Source organism: Haliotis asinina, chromosome 16, assembly GCF_037392515.1.
Source record: "Haliotis asinina isolate JCU_RB_2024 chromosome 16, JCU_Hal_asi_v2, whole genome shotgun sequence".
Taxonomy (NCBI): domain Eukaryota; kingdom Metazoa; phylum Mollusca; class Gastropoda; order Lepetellida; family Haliotidae; genus Haliotis; species Haliotis asinina.
The window spans coordinates 31,383,498-31,402,173 of record NC_090295.1 but is presented as its reverse complement, the minus strand read 5'-3'; the positions used below and the strand labels follow the sequence as shown (position 1 = coordinate 31,402,173).

At 36.2% G+C, this 18,676-nt stretch overlaps 3 protein-coding genes and 1 pseudogene across 6 annotated transcripts in view; 2 read left to right on the top strand and 2 right to left on the bottom strand.

Moving 5' to 3' along the window:
- LOC137268856 (DNA ligase 3-like) overlaps nucleotides 1-18,676 on the top strand; it is a 37,209-nt gene that overhangs the window by 11,414 nt on the left and 7,119 nt on the right. For all 3 annotated transcript variants that reach the window (XM_067803430.1, XM_067803431.1, XM_067803432.1), the window contains exons 5-8: nucleotides 12,315-12,359; nucleotides 13,348-13,434; nucleotides 14,259-14,338; nucleotides 14,491-14,568. In XM_067803430.1, coding sequence (XP_067659531.1) covers nucleotides 12,315-12,359; nucleotides 13,348-13,434; nucleotides 14,259-14,338; nucleotides 14,491-14,568 — 290 coding nt within the window. The remainder of the gene's footprint in view (nucleotides 1-12,314; nucleotides 12,360-13,347; nucleotides 13,435-14,258; nucleotides 14,339-14,490; nucleotides 14,569-18,676) is intronic.
- LOC137268861 (putative nuclease HARBI1) lies at nucleotides 46-2,279 on the bottom strand (annotated as a pseudogene).
- On the top strand, nucleotides 2,715-5,092 carry LOC137268178 (nuclear apoptosis-inducing factor 1-like). Its single transcript, XM_067802711.1, has 4 exons — nucleotides 2,715-2,946; nucleotides 3,467-3,599; nucleotides 4,010-4,160; nucleotides 4,355-5,092. The coding sequence occupies exons 1-4, from the start codon at nucleotides 2,794-2,796 to the stop codon at nucleotides 4,527-4,529; spliced, it is 612 nt and encodes a 203-aa protein (XP_067658812.1). The 5' UTR covers nucleotides 2,715-2,793; the 3' UTR covers nucleotides 4,530-5,092.
- Nucleotides 4,302-8,273, bottom strand: LOC137268177 (putative nuclease HARBI1). Of its 2 annotated transcripts, XM_067802710.1 has the most exons (5): nucleotides 7,685-8,273; nucleotides 7,333-7,556; nucleotides 6,575-6,683; nucleotides 6,254-6,434; nucleotides 4,302-4,475 (listed from the first exon to the last, which is right to left on the bottom strand). In XM_067802710.1, coding segments are annotated over exons 1-5 (1,014 nt in total). In that variant the 5' UTR covers nucleotides 8,183-8,273; the 3' UTR covers nucleotides 4,302-4,473. The 2 variants fall into 2 exon arrangements, with proteins under 2 accessions (XP_067658811.1, XP_067658810.1); XM_067802709.1 differs by lacking the exon at nucleotides 4,302-4,475 and having other exon boundaries at nucleotides 6,220-6,434.

The window sequence follows — 18,676 nt, the reverse complement described above, 5'->3', positions numbered from 1 at the left end:
CGCATTTCTCAGAACCATGGAACCATAACTTTAGAAATACGTACGTTAGAAGAAGCTGGTCGCAAACTGTTCTCTGTATCTGGCACCTGTGGTTGTAGGAGCAATAGGTGCAAGACCTTGCATCTGTGCCCTAAGCTGTCCAGGTTGATTGATGCCTCCACATGGAGCTGGCATTGGGACATTCCTGTCCTTGCTGATGTTGTGCAGCACAGCACAGGCAATTATTACCTAGGTGAATATTGGAAAAATATAGTATATACTGAGGACACAACAAATGGTCAAGATACTTCTGTCAATTTAATTTAAATGTAGGATGTAGATGACTTATTGTTACATGCATTTGACCAAGAAATGTGTAATTTTAAAAGTTTGAATGTTTGTGAGAAAATCATGCATGGAACTTATTGTATTTGAATACCCAACCCCTGGTATTCATCAATCATTGTGGCCTTCATCTATAAAAATTATTTGTTCAAAAGTAATTTTTTTGGCATCATTATCTTTAAAAGGGTGCACTTCACACATAATAAAGTGTTGGTAAAATCCCAACCCTTACTAATCTCACACTTATAATATTTCATCCTGTGGCAATCTTTTACTTTAATTTAGAAGCTGTACAGCAAATGCCACCATTCAGATAGACAGACAGACAGACAAACAGACAGACAGACAGACAGACAGATTTAAGTTCTTAAAGCATTTCAGGTACAATGTTCCTCTCTAAAGTGCATATACAGTGGGTCATAGTGCAGTTACAGTCATATTTGCTTGTCTAAACTTCTAAGTTGATTCTTCTTAAATAGGATTACTGAGATATGTAATCTTTATTACAGTTCAACTTTAGATAACGATACTTATTTGTCTGTATTGAGTGAGGTCCTATTGATCACATATTTCTAACTTGTCCATTTTCTTTATGTTACTGTTGACTGTAGAAAGTATAGACATTTTTACATTCATGTTTGATAATTGTTACTGTCTTCATTAAATAAATGTTATTGTTTGTCTTAATAATTGTTTTAGCTTTTATCCGATGCATATGAACACCTTAGGGTATTATTGGGGAAATTATAGGTGTATTTAAATTTCATTCAAATTATGATTTTTGTTACCTCAATAGAGTCCTGGGAAGAACATTTTTGTAATGCTATACCTTGCAAGCCTTCTGTAGGGAGAGTCTGATTTCTCCATGTAGTACATGAAACCGTCGCTTCAGGTGTCCAATACGTCTTTCCATGCAATTTCTGGTCTTTTTATGAGATCTGAAAATTAGCAATAAATATAGCTGGAATCATCAAATGATCTTATAATGTTTATGGGTGGTATTATGTCAAAAGGGTTATATCATGACACACGTGTTTGACGAAACGTATGATTTCATTGATAAGTCACCTGGGATGCATTTACGACTGAGGAAGTACACAATGTACGACATATTATCCGAAAAATGCACTTAGCAGATATGTAACTCTTCCGTTTCGTTTTTATGTTGAATGTTGAATTTTATATAACCAAGGGAAATCACTCTATATTGGTTAGCACTCGAAACTGACTCAAAGAAATGACCAAAATACCTGTTGTAGTTTGCCTGTGGTCCAGGAAGAGGATGTAAAAATGGTGTTAGAATACACCTCCGACATGGGTAACAGCTGTCGCCAAGTAGATGACATCTTACAGGAACATGGTTCCCCTCAAACAGCCGACATAACCCGCTTGTTGTCAAGATGCGGGAGTCATGTGTTGATCCAGGCCAACGTGCTACGATGTCGATGATCCGGTCATCGCTGTCAATCACTGCCTGTGTATTAATACTGTGATAGTGGTGCCTGTTAATGAATTCATTCTCATTAACTGATGGGGCCTGAATTTGAACGTGCATGCCATCAACTACACCAACTACACCGGGGAAGTTTTACTGTCTGATAGAATCGACCCTGGTGTCGTCTTATGTCTTGGGCTTGCGTGGGAAAGGTGACAAATCTTCTGACCATACGCTTGTTTGTGAGTGAATTAAGCGTTTGTTCGACGACTCTTGAAATAGCGGGTTGGCTGAGTCCATGGTCATTACCATTGCACATTTGAAATTTGTCAGTGGCAAGATTAACGTAAAGTGACGAGAACTGCACAACTCCGATGCGTTACGGGACTTAAAGTAGATCACTGATGTAAACAACACTGTTTCTGTCAAATCTGTACCTTTGGAGCAGCTCAGTATCATCTAATGTATGCACAACGTCTGTTCTTTCATTAAATACTCTTGGATTACACGTGGCAGCCATCTTTGTTTGACGTAAGTCAAAACAAATTCATTTAAGCTTAAGGGGAGTCTTAAATAGTTAAGTCAAATATGACAAATCTTAAGTCTAAGTCTGGTAATAAATATGACTTAAGTTTATACACAAAACTTAAGTTGAAAAACTGAGAAAACTAAGTTGTTGAACAGACTTAAGTGTTTTTAATGACTTATGTTGTTTGATAAATACGGCCCCAGGGGCGGTATTCTAAAAAAGTCTAAGATTTCTCTTAAGTTTTGTCTTAAGTTTTCAAAAATTGACTTAGCTAAGTCAGAAACTTAAGTTCGTATTCATAAAGTGACTTAGTCAAAAACTTAGCTGAGTCGGACGTTAAGTCGATCATAAACTTAAGTTCTTGGCCGCGGTGCATGCGCATCGTTGCTAGTGGGAAAATACCAGCAACGGAAAACTTCCGGTGGAACTCTTTAATGCAAGAAAATAAAAAGTGACGTCAAGCGGGGATTCCCTTCTGTCATCGGAACGCAGACGACAAGAAATCATGGCCGAGACCGATGCTAGCAAGAAAAGAAAACCCAACTGGCATAAAGAAGAATGTCTGCTGTTAGCAGAATTAGTGAAGGAGAGGAAGACTGTAACAGAGGGGAGATTCGGACCGGGTGTGACTTCGGCAAACCGACATGAGGCGTGGCAGGTGAGTGCATTCAACACGTTAAAGAACGTCTTATCAGGATAAATTTGATAACACGTAATTATGTATAATTACCTCATGAATTGATGGTACATTGTACAATAGGAAATATATACGAACCTTCAACATCATCAATTAGTATAAAAATTTACGAGCACCATTTAATGCATTTTATCAATTTTTGTGTAAACTGATTTTTAAAAAAATGGTTGATTTGCACCAATTCCCTCCTTGTAATATAAAGTATTATGCTGTCAGTAATGATTGTTTATTTACAGAAATATTCCGTACATTCTTTTCTACAGACCAAAAGTCGTTTGGTTCAACTTATAATGTCCCTGAGTAATGGTACACAAATACTAAATCAGAGAAATCATTAATCATAATGAAAAATTACTTTTACATTAATTTGAAAATTGTCATGTTCTCTCCTGAAACAGAAGAATGCCAAAACCAAATTTGTTATTTTCAAACCAAGGATCCAGGTAATATTAATCCAAATGTGAACCAATTTTTGTCTTAGAAAATCACAGACACCCTCAATGCAAATGGTCACCAACAAAGAAGCAAAGAGGAGGTCATTAAGAAATGGAAGAATCTGAAGAGTGCCGGAAAAAGTGCTTACAGCACATTCAAGAATTCAACAACTGCAACCGGTAATGTTTAGATTTTATTTCCTACAAAGAGTAATATATCTGGGATAAGGCCTAAAAAAATTCTTGGGGTTCCCATGTCTCTACTGACCCAAAATTTTCCCACTGACCATAACAATTTTACTCACCATAATAAATCCGACTTTCTTTCAGTTATGTAAGTATTTTAAAAGCACAGGAGAAAACCTAAAGTAGTATCATATCACACCATTGTTTATGAATTATAAAATCACAAAAACACCAACTTTTAGTTTTGTGTGAGGTAAATCTGTTCATTGCCATGAATAAAATTGATCATCTATATTTCATATGAGCAGGTGACTATGGGTTGATTGTGTAATATTTTTAATCTCACCAATGTGGTATGTTATAGTAGTATAATTAATTCAAAGTAAGTCTGACTATATTTTCAGGCGGTGGACCACCCCCAACACCTATAAGCCCTGTCACAGAGGCGGTGGTGGACTGTATTGGCAGGGATAACACTGTCCTAACCGGGATTGGGCCAATGTCAATGGATTCAAGCTTCATACAGCTCCTACAGCTAGACCAATCCTTCGAAAAGTAGGTAATAAGTTATTGATAGTATTATATGAGTTCCCCAGGCTACATGCATGACTGACTGTGTGAAGTCATAATTTAAAATTAGAAATTAGTTAAACCTTCTTTTAAGATATAAAATAAGAACAGAAAACTGGAATTGAAAAGCATATGTATTAAAATGAATACAAGATTGATGATATACGTTTATGTTTCAGAGAGTTAGAGCCATCATTGGCATCACCATCAACATCAGCATCAGCCTGCACATCAGTCTCCACATCAGCTACTTCCTCAGCAGTTTTGGAAAAAGAGAAGTTGTTACTGGAAATTGAGGTTCTGAAATTACAGAAAATTTATCTTCAGTCAAAAATCAGGAAATTGGAAGAATAGCTTTTCACATGTATTTTACTAGTTCCAAATATACAGAACAATCTTTAACAAGCACAAGTATTGCTGTTATGAAATTGTTGTTGCGTGTGACTTATCCCTAAAATACAAAATTGTGTATGTTATCATTGTTATGTCAAAGGTAGACATCTCTTGTGTAATTTTAAGAGCTAATGACAACCGATGAATACAAACTTAATGAACAGTCAGAATATTGGAAAACAACACCTTGGATTTTCTTTCACTTGAATTGTTGGTACAAGACATTATCTTACTCTGAAATTATGGCATATTTCTTGACTTGCATCTGACATTTTCGCATATTTGGAGGCTTTACTTTTAATGTTATCCAATATTGCTACGACTGATATGACCAAATGGTATCTGTACACTTGAAAGATGATGCCCACTGATAATCTACTTCAGTTTTGGAATAAATTGCATCTTATTTCCGGTACATGATTTTCAGGGCCAGGGGGAATTGTGATCTTCGTAAGACTGGTGTTGATGTTTAAGATGATATACATGTATGTGGTTAAATTAACCATGGGATGAGGTTGAGCCCCTTTTTTTATATCAAACGTTTCAAATTATTATAGTTTTATGGCTTGTTATGATGCTGCTATTTAAAGAATGTACATATGGAATATGTTTGAAATCGAATAACTTGAGGCTTAAACATGGGTAATATTAGCATAATTCTAAAGTGCTAGAACTCAGTCTGATCCACTTTACACTTGATGCCATTTTGCACAGAAAAATGAAAACAAGTCAACCTTGACTGTTAACATAGGAAATTTTGCTTTTACCTACATGAATCATCTGGATGAATCCTAGAATGTATTGCAATGCAAACAATTATATTGAGTTTTTCAATGGATGATATTTATTAACCCTTTGAATGAATTCTTCTTATGATGCCATAATCGTAATCTGTTAAACTATTTCACATCAAAGGAATTATTTATTAATTGTAATGTAATTGCATGATCTTATGACAGACTTTAATAGTCTGATGTTTAGGGTGTAAATTATACCCGCTCTACAGAGTAAGGGGGGTATATAGAGTTCACTCTGTCCGTCCATCCTTCCATCCCAAAATTTGGACCTGAGCATATCTCTGAAAGTTTACATGTTAGGTTCACCAAACTTCACATACATGTCAATCATTACCAATAGATGTGCCTTTTGCTATTTGGAAGTTGGGTTTTTTTTTCAAAATTTGGGGTATTTTTTACTGTTTCCATGGAAACATGACTATTTACTGGCAAAGTGTGTGCAACATGAGACAGTCTATTTCAATTTTATGTCAGGTTTCCACAGGAAAAATAATGTTTCCATAAATTGTTAGTCTAATTAGTACATGGGAAGTAGGGGTATGTAAGCTTTGTTCAATTCTACACTTGTTTCAATTATACTTATGATTACATAGCTCTGTCAATAAGCATTGATTTATACACTTTACTGTAGTGTGTGAACAGTGCTCATTGTTCTCATGTTACCATGTTGGTTATTTATAAACTGCTATATGTAATATAACTCAACACTGCAATTAGTATATTGATAGAATATACCGGGATGCATCATGTGTTCTGTTCTTATTGATACTGTATTGTAGAAAATTGGGTTGGTTTCAGAAACTAATCCTTTCTACCAGTCCTAATAAATGTTGGAAATAATTTTGATAGTTGCTTCAGTCAATCAGTAATGTATGTCATCAGACTTACATGGAAAGTGAGTCCTTGCAAACTGCTCCCTGTACCGAACTCCCATCAAACCTTGTGGAGGCAGGACTGCTGGTGCTGCGGCTGCATTGCGCTGTTGTTGCTGTGGTATACCATCAGCTGGTGGAATTGGAATATTACGTTCCTTGCAAATATTATGCAAAACAGCGCCGGCCATAATGATCTGAAACACATGAAATGACACAATGACAAAATCTCCAATGAACATGGCACATCTTATTACAGCCACTTACAAGATATTACTAAATTGAGTGATTTCTCAATGACATATTTGTATCCCTTCATTTAGCTTCTCATTTTTACCTTGCAAGTTCTCTCTGGGGATTGTCTGATTTCACCATGAAGGACTCCAAATCTGCGCTTCAGTTGGCCAATTCCACGCTCAACACAACTCCTTGTGATCTTGTGTGCTCTGAAAATAATTGTCTTAATATCAAAATATATCAAAATAACTTTGGTTCACACCAGTTTAAAAAAAACAAAAAACAAAAAAAACATGAATGGGGTTAATAATGATATTATTGTATTTATTTAGTGCCTAATATGCTCCATAGATATGCTCAGTGGCACTGTAGCAACATTGGGAAAGGAAATAGTTCACACAGCTTTACAGAAGAGAAGCATGAATTGATAGATGTTAAGTAGATATTTAAGAGTTTGGGTTCCTTAATCTTCTTATGTTATTTGAATTCAATTTTACTGAAAAAAAATTCAGGTATATTATTGTTAGAATGTGCATTATCATAAAAAAACTAAAAAAAACTAGAAAAAGTTGAAGATAGATACAAATTACTTTGATGTGATCTGATCAGTGTTTTGTGTCAGTGCCAAATTAATGTTCTTACATTGAAACACATTATTATCAAATCATTGAATTTATATTATTATTATTATTCAAATGATTATGATAATAAATATGATCATCTGTTGGATATATACTTGCATGTAACGCAAGGTTTAATTTGGTTATTTTTTTCCGTATTATGTGTATCCAATTATGATCGCAAGTTTTTACAAACTAGCAAGGGAGGTTACTCCAACATTTTGTGGATAGTTCTTACCGGTTGTAGCGTGCCTGACTGCCGGGTTCTGGGCGAAGGAATGGAGTAAGCAGCCAACGTTTAGACGGATAACCACTATCACCGAGAAGGTGACACCCAGCTGGCAAGTTGTTGCTCTCCATTAAACGGAAGAGGCCACTCTGAGAGAGGATTCTTGAGTCGTGTGTGGACCCAGGCCAGCGTGCCACGATGTCAATGATACGGTCGAAGGGATCGAACACTACCTGACAAATACAAATCCACAGCAACAAGTTTACAAATTTCTTACAACCAATCGACGATTCAAAATTTTGTGAGATTATTTGGAAATAAGCTTTGAGAACACAAATATATGAATCTGTGAAGAAAGTACCTGTGTGTTTATGCTGTGGTAGTGATGTCGATTGACGTAAACATCCTCATTTACAGTTGGTGCCTGTATTTGTATATGCGTGCCGTCAATGACGCCGATCACCCCTGGGAAGTTCGCCGTCCGGTGAAACTCCACCTTGTTGCGTTGACACTCTGCGGGACTGGGAAAATGTATAAACCGTGCCACCATGGCAGGGGCGGACAAGGCTTCAACAGTCGTGTATATCGCACGTGAAACGCTCGGTTGACTCAACCCGTGATCATCCCCATTACACAATTGAAACTTGCCTGTTGCCAGAAACCTCAAAGTTACTAAGAGCTTTGTTGTTGCATCAATAGCATGATTCCGTCCAGTCAGTGGCTGTATTTGTGCTCCAATAAGTTGCAATAAAAACCTAATACCTTGTTGATTCAGTCTGTATCTTCTAAGTAGTTCCTCGTCATTCATATCATTGAATCTGTTGGATCTTGGTAAATATACACGCTGTGCGGCTGCCATTTTGGTTAGACTTAAGTTGAAATCCTATATTTAAGCCTACATGGGTGCAGGCTTAAGAACTAAGTCAAAAAACAACAAGACTTAAGTCTAAAACTTTTATTGAATATGACTAAGAATAAAGAAGTGATTTAAGACAAAACTTAAGTTTTTCAAAAAAAACTTAAGTCATTTTTATAGACTTAAGTTTTTTTTAGGACTTAAGACTTTTTTAGAATACCGCCCCAGGTTTATTTTCTATGATAATACAAACACACACGTAGTTGATTTATCTGAATTCGTTAACAACCTGACTTTGCCATTGGCAGAGAAATATGAAAATTTTCTTACGTAAAAAAACTTGATTATACCCATTTACCCAAGTACACAGCAAATGCCTATGTGTATTTCTCATGTAACAACGAAGCTCTGTTGGTATCCTCAAAACAGTTTTTCATAAGTGTTTTCAGGCTGCATGCGACACAGAGATTACATCTTCCTTGCGGTAACTTTTGTGGTATCAACCTACATGTGTTATTTGTCATCATTTACTTGATGGTCAGTTAATGAATTTATAACAGGGTATAATTAATGGAAACACCACTAAAATTACTCGACAAAGGTTCCTGTTTGGCATTTCTCCTGTCTGGAATAAATACTCAACATTATAAATTAAGGTCTGTAGTGGCAAATGTATTGCATGTGATGTAATATGTGCATGTAAGTGATGCAAGAGGGTTTATCAGCTGCGTTACCAAAATAAACAACGATCAAAGGATTAACCGATAACACACTGATTGATTAATCATAATTACTTCCACAGCGGATTTCTCAAAAAGGCAGTGTTTATGAGTGTAGATTTACTTATCTATACTGAATACACCCTGTCATAAAGTACAAGTGTAAAAACAACATCCTTCCTACAAAGAATTAACCGCCAATGCCTTTATTGATTGATTGATTGTTGCTCATTATTGGCTAATTAATGGTGGACATCATACAGTTAGTTGCCAGGTGTGCTATCCTGGGTGACCAATGAGATTTATGTATACACCAGTGTGAAAAATTCTCAAACGATGTGTCACTTTTCCGCATGTTAGACTGTTGAAAGACACAAGGCATAGAGCAGGATTATTTAGCAGCTGCAGATGAATGAAATATCATTCTTTTACGTGGATATTGATGGATACATTCCTAAATGAGGTAATAGCCTGACATTGTTTCTATAACTTTCGTCTGTCTTAAATTTAATATTTGCATTTTGTTTTAATTTATTTCTTGTAGCATTCAGCAGAATCTGTATAACAGAAAACATGCACAAGGTCGTGAATAGAGTGTGTGTGAAATATGATTCAATGTTAAAATCATGTTAGAAGTTCACTGTAAGTATCAGCAGACCGTGTGTTTTTTTTATTAACTTTCAAAATACATACAAATGTGACAAGGAACTAATAAGGTTTATAAGACAAAATATAAAGATGTACACTGACTTCATTATTTTTATACCACTGGCAGATGAGTAAACTTCAAGGTGTTTGATTTGTTTTTATAATAACGAAGTAAAATGAAGAGGACAATCAGATGTACACCTGGCTTTAATCAGTCTACACATAAACTATCAATTGTACATACGGGTGGTGCAGCAGATATCACGAACCAGTCATGAATTCTGGGATATCATGCAGGTATTCATGGGAGAAAAACAATAACAAAAGAAACCACCAGTCCACGTAAATTGCTCCGCATCAGTGTCCCTTTAAATCTGCAGAGAGAGGACAACCTTATGTACATCTTATCTTTAATCTGCAGAGAGAGGAGAGGCTTATGTACACCTGGGCCTAGATATCTGAAGCTCTCTTAGTGTTAAGATGGTCGTAAGTGCGCAAAGAGAAAATCTAGGCCATGGCCTTTAATCTGCTGAGAGAGGACAGGCTTGTGTAACCTAGCCATTAATCTGCAGAAAGAGGACAATCAGATGTACATCTGGCCTTTAATCTGCAGAGAGAGGACAGGCTTGTGTAACCTAGCCATTAATCTGCAGAAAGAGGACAATCAGATGTACATCTGGCCTTTAATCTGCAGAGAGAGGACAGGCTTGTGTAACCTAGCCATTAATCTGCAGAAAGAGGACAATCAGATGTACATCTGGCCTTTAATCTGCTGAGAGAGGACAGGCTTACGAACCTTTAGCCATTAATCTGCAGAGAGAGGATAATCAGAAGTATACCAGGACCTGGTTGTATCCAACTTTAATGAAGCACTAATGTGCCATTAAACGTTCATTAAGTTAGGTATCATTGAATTCTGTTGTACTAACGTTTTCATGACGCTGTGTTGTCATGAGCGGGTCATTAATTTAATGAAGGTTCTGGGGTATCATTAGTGCATCATTAATTTCTTGGAAAAATGGATGTTGCGCCAGAATTTTGTTAGAGCAAGCACTGGAAAGTGTGCATGAACAAAGTACTGTCTCTGATATCTGAACAACAAAAGTATATATTGAATTAGTTTGTGTGCTTATGCATAACATTGTACACTCGATCTCACTCATACATGCTGAAATGGATTTTCTTCTATCATGTCAAAACAATAATGGGGCATCACTCTGCTTTGCTCACAGTAAGTCATTGGAACTGATATCACTTGGGGCAAATTTTCTGTGGGTAAGGACACTAACTTTTTGTGGTGTTTGGTTCAATGATAGTCAAAAAACATAGTGATAATTGTGCACCTAGCAAATGAAAATATGTGCATATACATGTCACAAGATACTTAAATCATTTTAAATAGTTTTGTCAGTTTTACTTGGATGATATTTATCTACTAACTTATCTCCACGGTGTACAAAATATGCATAAATAGTGAAAGTGTAATCCGCACGACAGGGTGATTGTGTTTTTTTGTTCAACTGACTTTCACCTCAAAGAAATTGCCAAATGCGTGCAACAATGGTGACAGGTGACATCACTACCGTTGACCCACTTACAACAAATGGTGGCCTCATGGATATGGGTACAAACAATTTTGTGAATGAATGTTTGTCCATAAATGTATTGTGTAAGTAATCAAAAATGTTCTCACTATCTGCGTATGGTTATGTGGCTGTGCTGTTTTCATTGAATAGGCCAGAAATGTTGATAATGCGTCTCCACGATTTTGCGTCTGACATGACTTCACGCTGCACAGAACTTTCGTGTGGATATGTCTGTATTGTGTCTGTTTTTAATGTTCTAATATTCAATGACACTCTGTATTAAGCATGGAAAAATATTGAGTCCATGCATGTTATGAATGGGCGAATTGATGTCTTAAACACTGAGAAAATGAAAATGCTGCTCGGTATAAAATCTACCAAAGCGCTGTGTTGTGAGCACAACATTCATTTTCACCCCCAATATGTGCGTTTTCTTCCTCCTAGTCACTTGGTATTAGTGACTAAGAACATTTGGAATTTGATTTGAAATTGCATGAGGAATTCAGCGATCCATTTGTTACAACTGAATATGAAATATATATGATGTAATAGGCGTCTTTATATGCCTTACTGAAAGGTGTTTGTGTATTTTCCAAAGCATCCCAATACAACAGATTCTAGTTTTATCAGGGGTTTCAGAATTATTGAGATGTTTCTTCACAGCTGTACAAATATTTGTTTTTGTTACGAGGTTTAGCTGTAAGAGTGCCATTTTGGCAGACAACCAAGAGTAATGCTTACGGGTTTGGTTGAGGGAATTGTTGGAAATATTTAGGGGAATCCCCGAATCTATTAAAAATATTAACATTAGGGCGTCCTTAGATAATGATGCACTAATAAGTGTTTGATACAACCATTTCTAATGATGCTATTAACTAATGATACATTAAGGATTTATTGTATCATTAGAGTTCGATGCTGGTATTAGTTAATGAAGCAATGATACAACTGGATCCTGGCCTTCAATCTGACGAGAGGGAACAAGCTTATATACACTGGACCCTTTACTCTGCAGAGAGGACATGCTTATGTCCACCTGACTCTTTAATCTTCAGATGGAGGACATACTCGTACTTATGTACATCTGACCATTTAATCTGCAGAGAGAACCTTTAATATAGCTGTTGTGTTTTTTCTTCACAATTTGGATCAGTCATGTTTACAAAAGTATTTTGTCTGCAGATATTTGGAACAAATCTTAAAGCAATGGAAGAAGATCTAGAGCAGGTATGTGTTTTGGTGTTTGATGCAGTTTCAGTGTGTTCAGTGATAGACAGGTGGGAGGAGGTAGGATAACGATTCTCTCATATACTGTGTTTTGAAATTCTAGGTAGAGACTCTGTGATTACATTTGATTCCGATGAATTGCTTAATAACAAAATCTAAAATCTTAAAATTGTAACAGAACCAAAACCAGGTAATCAACAGGTGAGTGGAGTGAAATTTCAATTTCTCACTTGCAACTCACATACCTGGCTGTTCTACCAGTAAGTGGTTCCCCTTGTGAAAAACAGCGAAAAATAATGATTGTTTTTGATTTGGGTGTCCACAATTATGAGACGAATCATCAGAGTTGGTCTGTGAATTTCGTGTTGAATTTGGTTTCATTGCAATTGTTTTAGTGATTTTTTTAGTGAGCAATTCTGGTTTTAAATGATATCAAAAGGATATCAAGTCTCCTTACTGTTAACTATGACTGACTGACTGACTGACTGAATGATGGACTGTAGTCTTTGGCTACCAAAGTAGCAGTATAGGAGATAGCCAGCATGTGTTGGCCAATTTCCCGGTGTTATTGAGTATTTGAAGCATGGGAATGCATTTGGAACTTGTTTTTCAAACAATCAAATTACAGAACACAGTAACTTTTGGTTTACAATGTTAATTACATGATGGTTTGTTCGGCATAAATTTGATGATTTGTTGTTGGAGTCATTGAGTTCAGTTTACATCACACTCAGCAATATTCTAGCTATTTAGTGGTGGTCTGTAAATATTTGAGTCTGGACCAAACAATCCATTCTTGAATGGAGTTGAAGACCTGATTTTGCAGTTATTTTGACCAGTCAGTGTGATCAGAATCAAGCATTCATCAATGTAATAGTGGAATTGTGTACATGTTGAAATGTGTCCACCATTGAGGATGACTCCATGCTGTTTATGTACATTTTTTACTCTGTTCACATTGTGTATGTAAGTCGTTGTTTGTGTACAGGGTGATGTTTCGGAAACAGTCAGGGTGTGTTTTGATAAAAGCAAAACAGTGACACCATTGAAGAAAAGTGTCCTTACCTTACAAGAGGTGAGTGAAATATTCTTTATGTCATCCGCCAATCATCACAGGAAGTATGCTGGAGTGTTGTGTTTGGTTCTGTGCAGAGCACAGGGTCATAAATTACATGGTTTGAATGGTTGACCTAATTGGGGAGTTTGTCTCCTTAGATGTTAGTCCTACCCAACAATGAAGCTCATATACCACATGGGGTGTTGACTTGCTCATGATATGAATTTGGGTATCTGGTGAAAATGGGTATGTGGTGGGATGAGATGGTTATCATTTGTTAACCTTGCCACACAGGCAACTTGTTAATGTATATCTCCCAGGGAGATGAGACTGATCTGTTGATCAGGGTTTACGAGGCTGTGATGTAATGTTATTGTTGTTGATATGCAAACCCAGCCCATCATATCAGGATCCTGTTAATCATGTTACAACAGGCATGGGTTGCTGGAGACCAATTCAAACATGGACCTTCAAAGGTAATTAATATTGTAAGATGTCTAATGGGTGATCATTTACATGTCTTCTGTAAGGTCTTCAGGCCCACATAACACAACACAGATATAACACAAGATATTTACTTGACGAAGACAAAGACAAGACTGACAACATCGAAAAAGGATCTCGCATCACAGTTTATGAGTCCATGTGCAGGCGCACGCTACTGTTGATCATTGTTGCGCTTTGGCGATGCTGTCCAATTACCAGGAACAATCTCACACTTAAACCAATAAAAATCTTTTATTTCATTATTTAAACTCCGTCTTGTAGAGAAGAAGCTAAGGCCCCATTGATTATCCCTGTTTAAGCTCAGCTTGGCATGACTGTAGTCATTTGCATTTCAGGCAGATGACCTCCTGACTTCTTTGTCTTGTGTCGCCAAGGAGGGTGAACAATACAAGTTACTGACAAAACTTGTTGCAAGGTGATTTGAGAAATATTGTTTAGGAGATGCTGGCCATACATGTTTCTGCTCACACACTGATCAAACATTTACCAAACAGACAAGGATCAAACAATTACACAGTGCCATTCATTCAAACCAGTGAGGTCATGTGATGGGCTTGTTTGTTTCAGATGCACCAGCAATGATCTGATGATGGTGGTTCGCCTCATCACACATGACCTTGGCATCAATGCAAAGGCAAAGTATATGTAAGTTATTACCTACTTGATTGGCCAGTGTATTATATCTACAGTGTATGTTTGTTTTTATACCCAATATTTATAACCTAGATCCATTCACAAGCAATATCATGGAAGCAAGAGCCTCTGGGGGTAGTAGTTAAGGCGTTCACTGTCATGCCAAAGGCCTGGGTTCATTTTCCCTAAAGGGTTCAGTGTTAAAAGCCTGTTTCTTGCACCTCCTGTTGAGTTGTTCCCAAGTGTAGCATTAAACAGTACTCGCTCACCTGAAAATGAGATCCTCATTTGTAATCATAGCCCATCCAAATAGCAAGCTCTATTATAGTATAAGGCAAATGTTATGAATAACAACTGCTTCTTTATTTTTTATCACAACATTTCTGGGCTATTCCTTGTCACAGTGTTTCTGAGTCATTCCTTGCCCCTTCGTCAGACGACTTTTCACAATTCACAATTCACCTGATGAAGGAGCAAGGACCTCACGTGAATTCATCCTGTTGTCTTTTAAGAAGAATATTTTTCTTTGAGTTGTTAATGTTGGTGTTTTGTATGGAAATCCTAGGGAAATATGAAAAAAGACCAGGATATTATATGAAATCTCAGTTTTCACCTCGTGATCTGTACAGTATACTTTCTCCTTGAAAGAAAAGCAAATGTCAGGATTTATTTAGTGAAACTTAGAGTTGTAGGTAACATGTTTGGTAGGAATGGACATAATGTGAATACTGGGAGCATACTTCTGTGTTCGGGCTAACTTCGAATTCCGCCATAGCTTTAACCCGGTCAGTAGGCATGGCGTTGGATGTTGTGTGTGTCTGTTTTGCAAGGATGGTCAAAAGAACCTCTTGCTGCATCAGACAGATGCTTATAGGTCCTTGCGACTTCATTTTTGGGTCCTGTAAGCAATGAATATACTTTAAAGAACAATTTTACGAGTTTTACATTTCTCTACAGGGTTTTATATTTTCTAGGCATGTAAAATGACCATTAACCCCCTGGATGCCGAGTTTTTTTCAGGCGCACATTGTCGTAAGGTTTGAAAAGTGAACGTTGTGCTAGATTTGGGCTCGCGTGGTCCTGGATCTGAATACAGCTATAAAATTGTACAGAAATGTAGACTATTTAATTTCCTATCCGTTGGTATAAATATAAGTGTGGCTACCTCAGGGGTTTGAGAAATAAACACTGCTAAATGTTGTCCAAAACTTTTGTGTGTGTTGATAAACAGTAAATTTCTCCGTTTTTATGGTGGACCAATAAAAGCAATCTGCTACGATTTTTTTAATTTGGCATCTTTATGGAAAGTGTGGGCGAAGAAAATACAGCTTGATATCTGTAAATGAAAATGAAAGTGCATATGAAATGGATGTATGTGCTAATGCATAATGCCATACTCACGAAATCAAAAATGACCTGCAATAAATGTCAAAAATCGATTTTCTTCTATGTCAAACGTCAACAGAGAGGTCACGCACGTATAAAGATAAGGGGGTATAACACCCTTATGGTTTACATTAGGACAGTGTAACTCAGATCACATGGAGAGAATTTGCTGTGGATACTGACAGTATATTTTCGTTATTTTTTGTTCACAGTAAACCAAACTATTCCAGTACAAAGTTCCCCAGTGTGAGAGAATACCTTTTGGTAGTTTCACAATTTGTAAGAAAAGATGCCAGTGTACCACATCAAAAAGCAGGTAATAGCGATTTGGATGTCCCTATCCGATACATAATTTAGTTCTTAGATTCCCATATTCTCCTGTTTGTGTAGATGTATTTTGATTAATTTTGCATCATTATTAATGGAGTAACAGCCACATTTTCAAATGTAATGAAATAACTGAAAATAATGCGACATTTTAGTCACGGCATGTTTTGTGCATTTGGTGACGTCGGAAACAGACAACTCTGGTTGCTGATTAGTATATATCTAACCTAATTTCCACTCAATGTGTAAAAGATCTTGGCTTCTGTGTCAGAATTCAACACTTTTTAACCAAAATATAAAGTGAATGGTTTTACCACTGAAATAGTGTCCTGAATATATCAACAATTACACAGTTTTACTACATATCTTATTGTGAGCAACACACGCACCTGTCGAGCATCAATTTAGCGTAAATGAAAATATCACAACACCTGAATATTCATTGATTATTCATTTAGGAAACAGACTTTTCTTCTTATTATTATGAAATTATTTCACTTCATAAGTATGAAAGGTACAAAGAGATTGCTTTTTCAGCACAGAGGTATTAGAATATGGACGAAAGGTTTGTCCAAATGACTTGGTTTATATATATTTAACAATTTTCATATAAATATTGTTTGAGTTTGATATTCTGCCATCAGATATATTTTAATCAAATTTGAATCGACTTTATTATTGAAAAAAACGATAACAAATCATTCTTGACAAACTCGCACCTAGTCAATCAATAGTCATAATTTTTTTTTCTGTGAAAACGACACAAACCAATACAATGAACAAGACAATTCCTTTAAATAAAAATTTCATAAAATGTACAAATCGTTTTCATTAATATTATCAGTTTTACTTATAAGTTGGAATTAAATTGCTATTTATTAACCTGTTCATATGAAACTGCAATATTTGTCCCAGCGTATTGAATATTGTACATCACAGGAACAAAAGCATATGTTGCAGTAATGGCTACGTGTGATCTTCCAACACTTGTGTAGAGGCTTCCCATGTAAATATTATTCAAACAATCAAAAGCTTTCAAAGAATGAAAACGCATACCTTTTATCAACATATGATATAGTGTTGGATATATGTAGATACTGAAATCAGTTTCATGAAAAAGTATCTGAACGATACGTAAAATATACATCACAATACTAAAAGTGCAATCGGGATGGTATGGGCATTGTGTTTAATCATGTTCAGCTGACCTTCACCTCAAAGAAATTGCCTAATATGTGCAACAATGTTGACATGTGAGATCACTACCGATGACCGATTTCTTTCAAATGGCAGCTTTGCTGACAAGGGTACACGGGATTTTGTGTGGACGTTTTCCTTGATTCAGGGATCTTTTGTACATAAATGTGAGATGTAAGTAATCAGAATTATTCTGACTATCTGTGTATTGTTATATGTGTTTATCATTTACATTGTAAATGACGGAAGAAGCCAGAAATGCTGATAAGTACCATTGTTGTTCTGAGTGATTTTGCGTCAGTCATGCGTCACGCTGAACTAAAAGTTTGACACTTTGTTATAAATTACCAAATTATTTCATTGTATCTATGCTTAATTTGCTATTTCTTGCTATGATACTCTTCCCCTGAATATACTAAGCGTATTGAGCCATTGTAAGCAATGATTACCCGGCTGGATGTTGGAAAAGGTTCGAAAATGCTACGCAGTGTAAAATTGGAATTTTTACTTTGTATACATTTCGTTTTCAGCGTTCGTTTTCATACCAATTATCTTTTGTTTCGTTTTACCTAGACAGTTGGTATTGGTGACAAAGACCATTTGTAATTTGATTCTAAGATGTGTGGGGAATTCAATGATGCATTTGTCGCAGCTGACTATGAAATATATGTGATGTTATAGGCGTCACAATACCGGCCTTCTCGAAACGTGATTTTGTAAACACTAACTAATAAGGCGGAAAGCAGCTGTTCAGTAGGGTTTCTCCAAAATGCATCCATGTGTGAAACTGTTCGTGTACAAATCATTAAACGTGACACTCAAACTCACCAAAAGTCACACATATCACGAAAGGCACGTGCTCTACAGGCGATGGAAGAGAAAAAAACACATGTGTTCAGTTTTTTAGTTGTTGGGGCTTAGGTTGGATAGTGAAAACTTGCCTCGTTAGTATTGGGAGAATAATAGTTTCTTGAGCCCAATTGTTAGACATTTAGTACTTAGAAATTTAGTTTTAAGACATTTAGCTGAGCATATTTTCAAACGGGCCTGAAATTTACTGTATTTGTGAATATATTTCTTGTTGAATCACATTCTGGGTCCCTTCAGTTCATTTAGTTGGTTTTCACTGTAAATATTATTTAATTTAGTTTACCTAAAGCCACCCAGTTTATTTTTTACTTGCACATAGTTTCTAGGACCCATTCAGTTC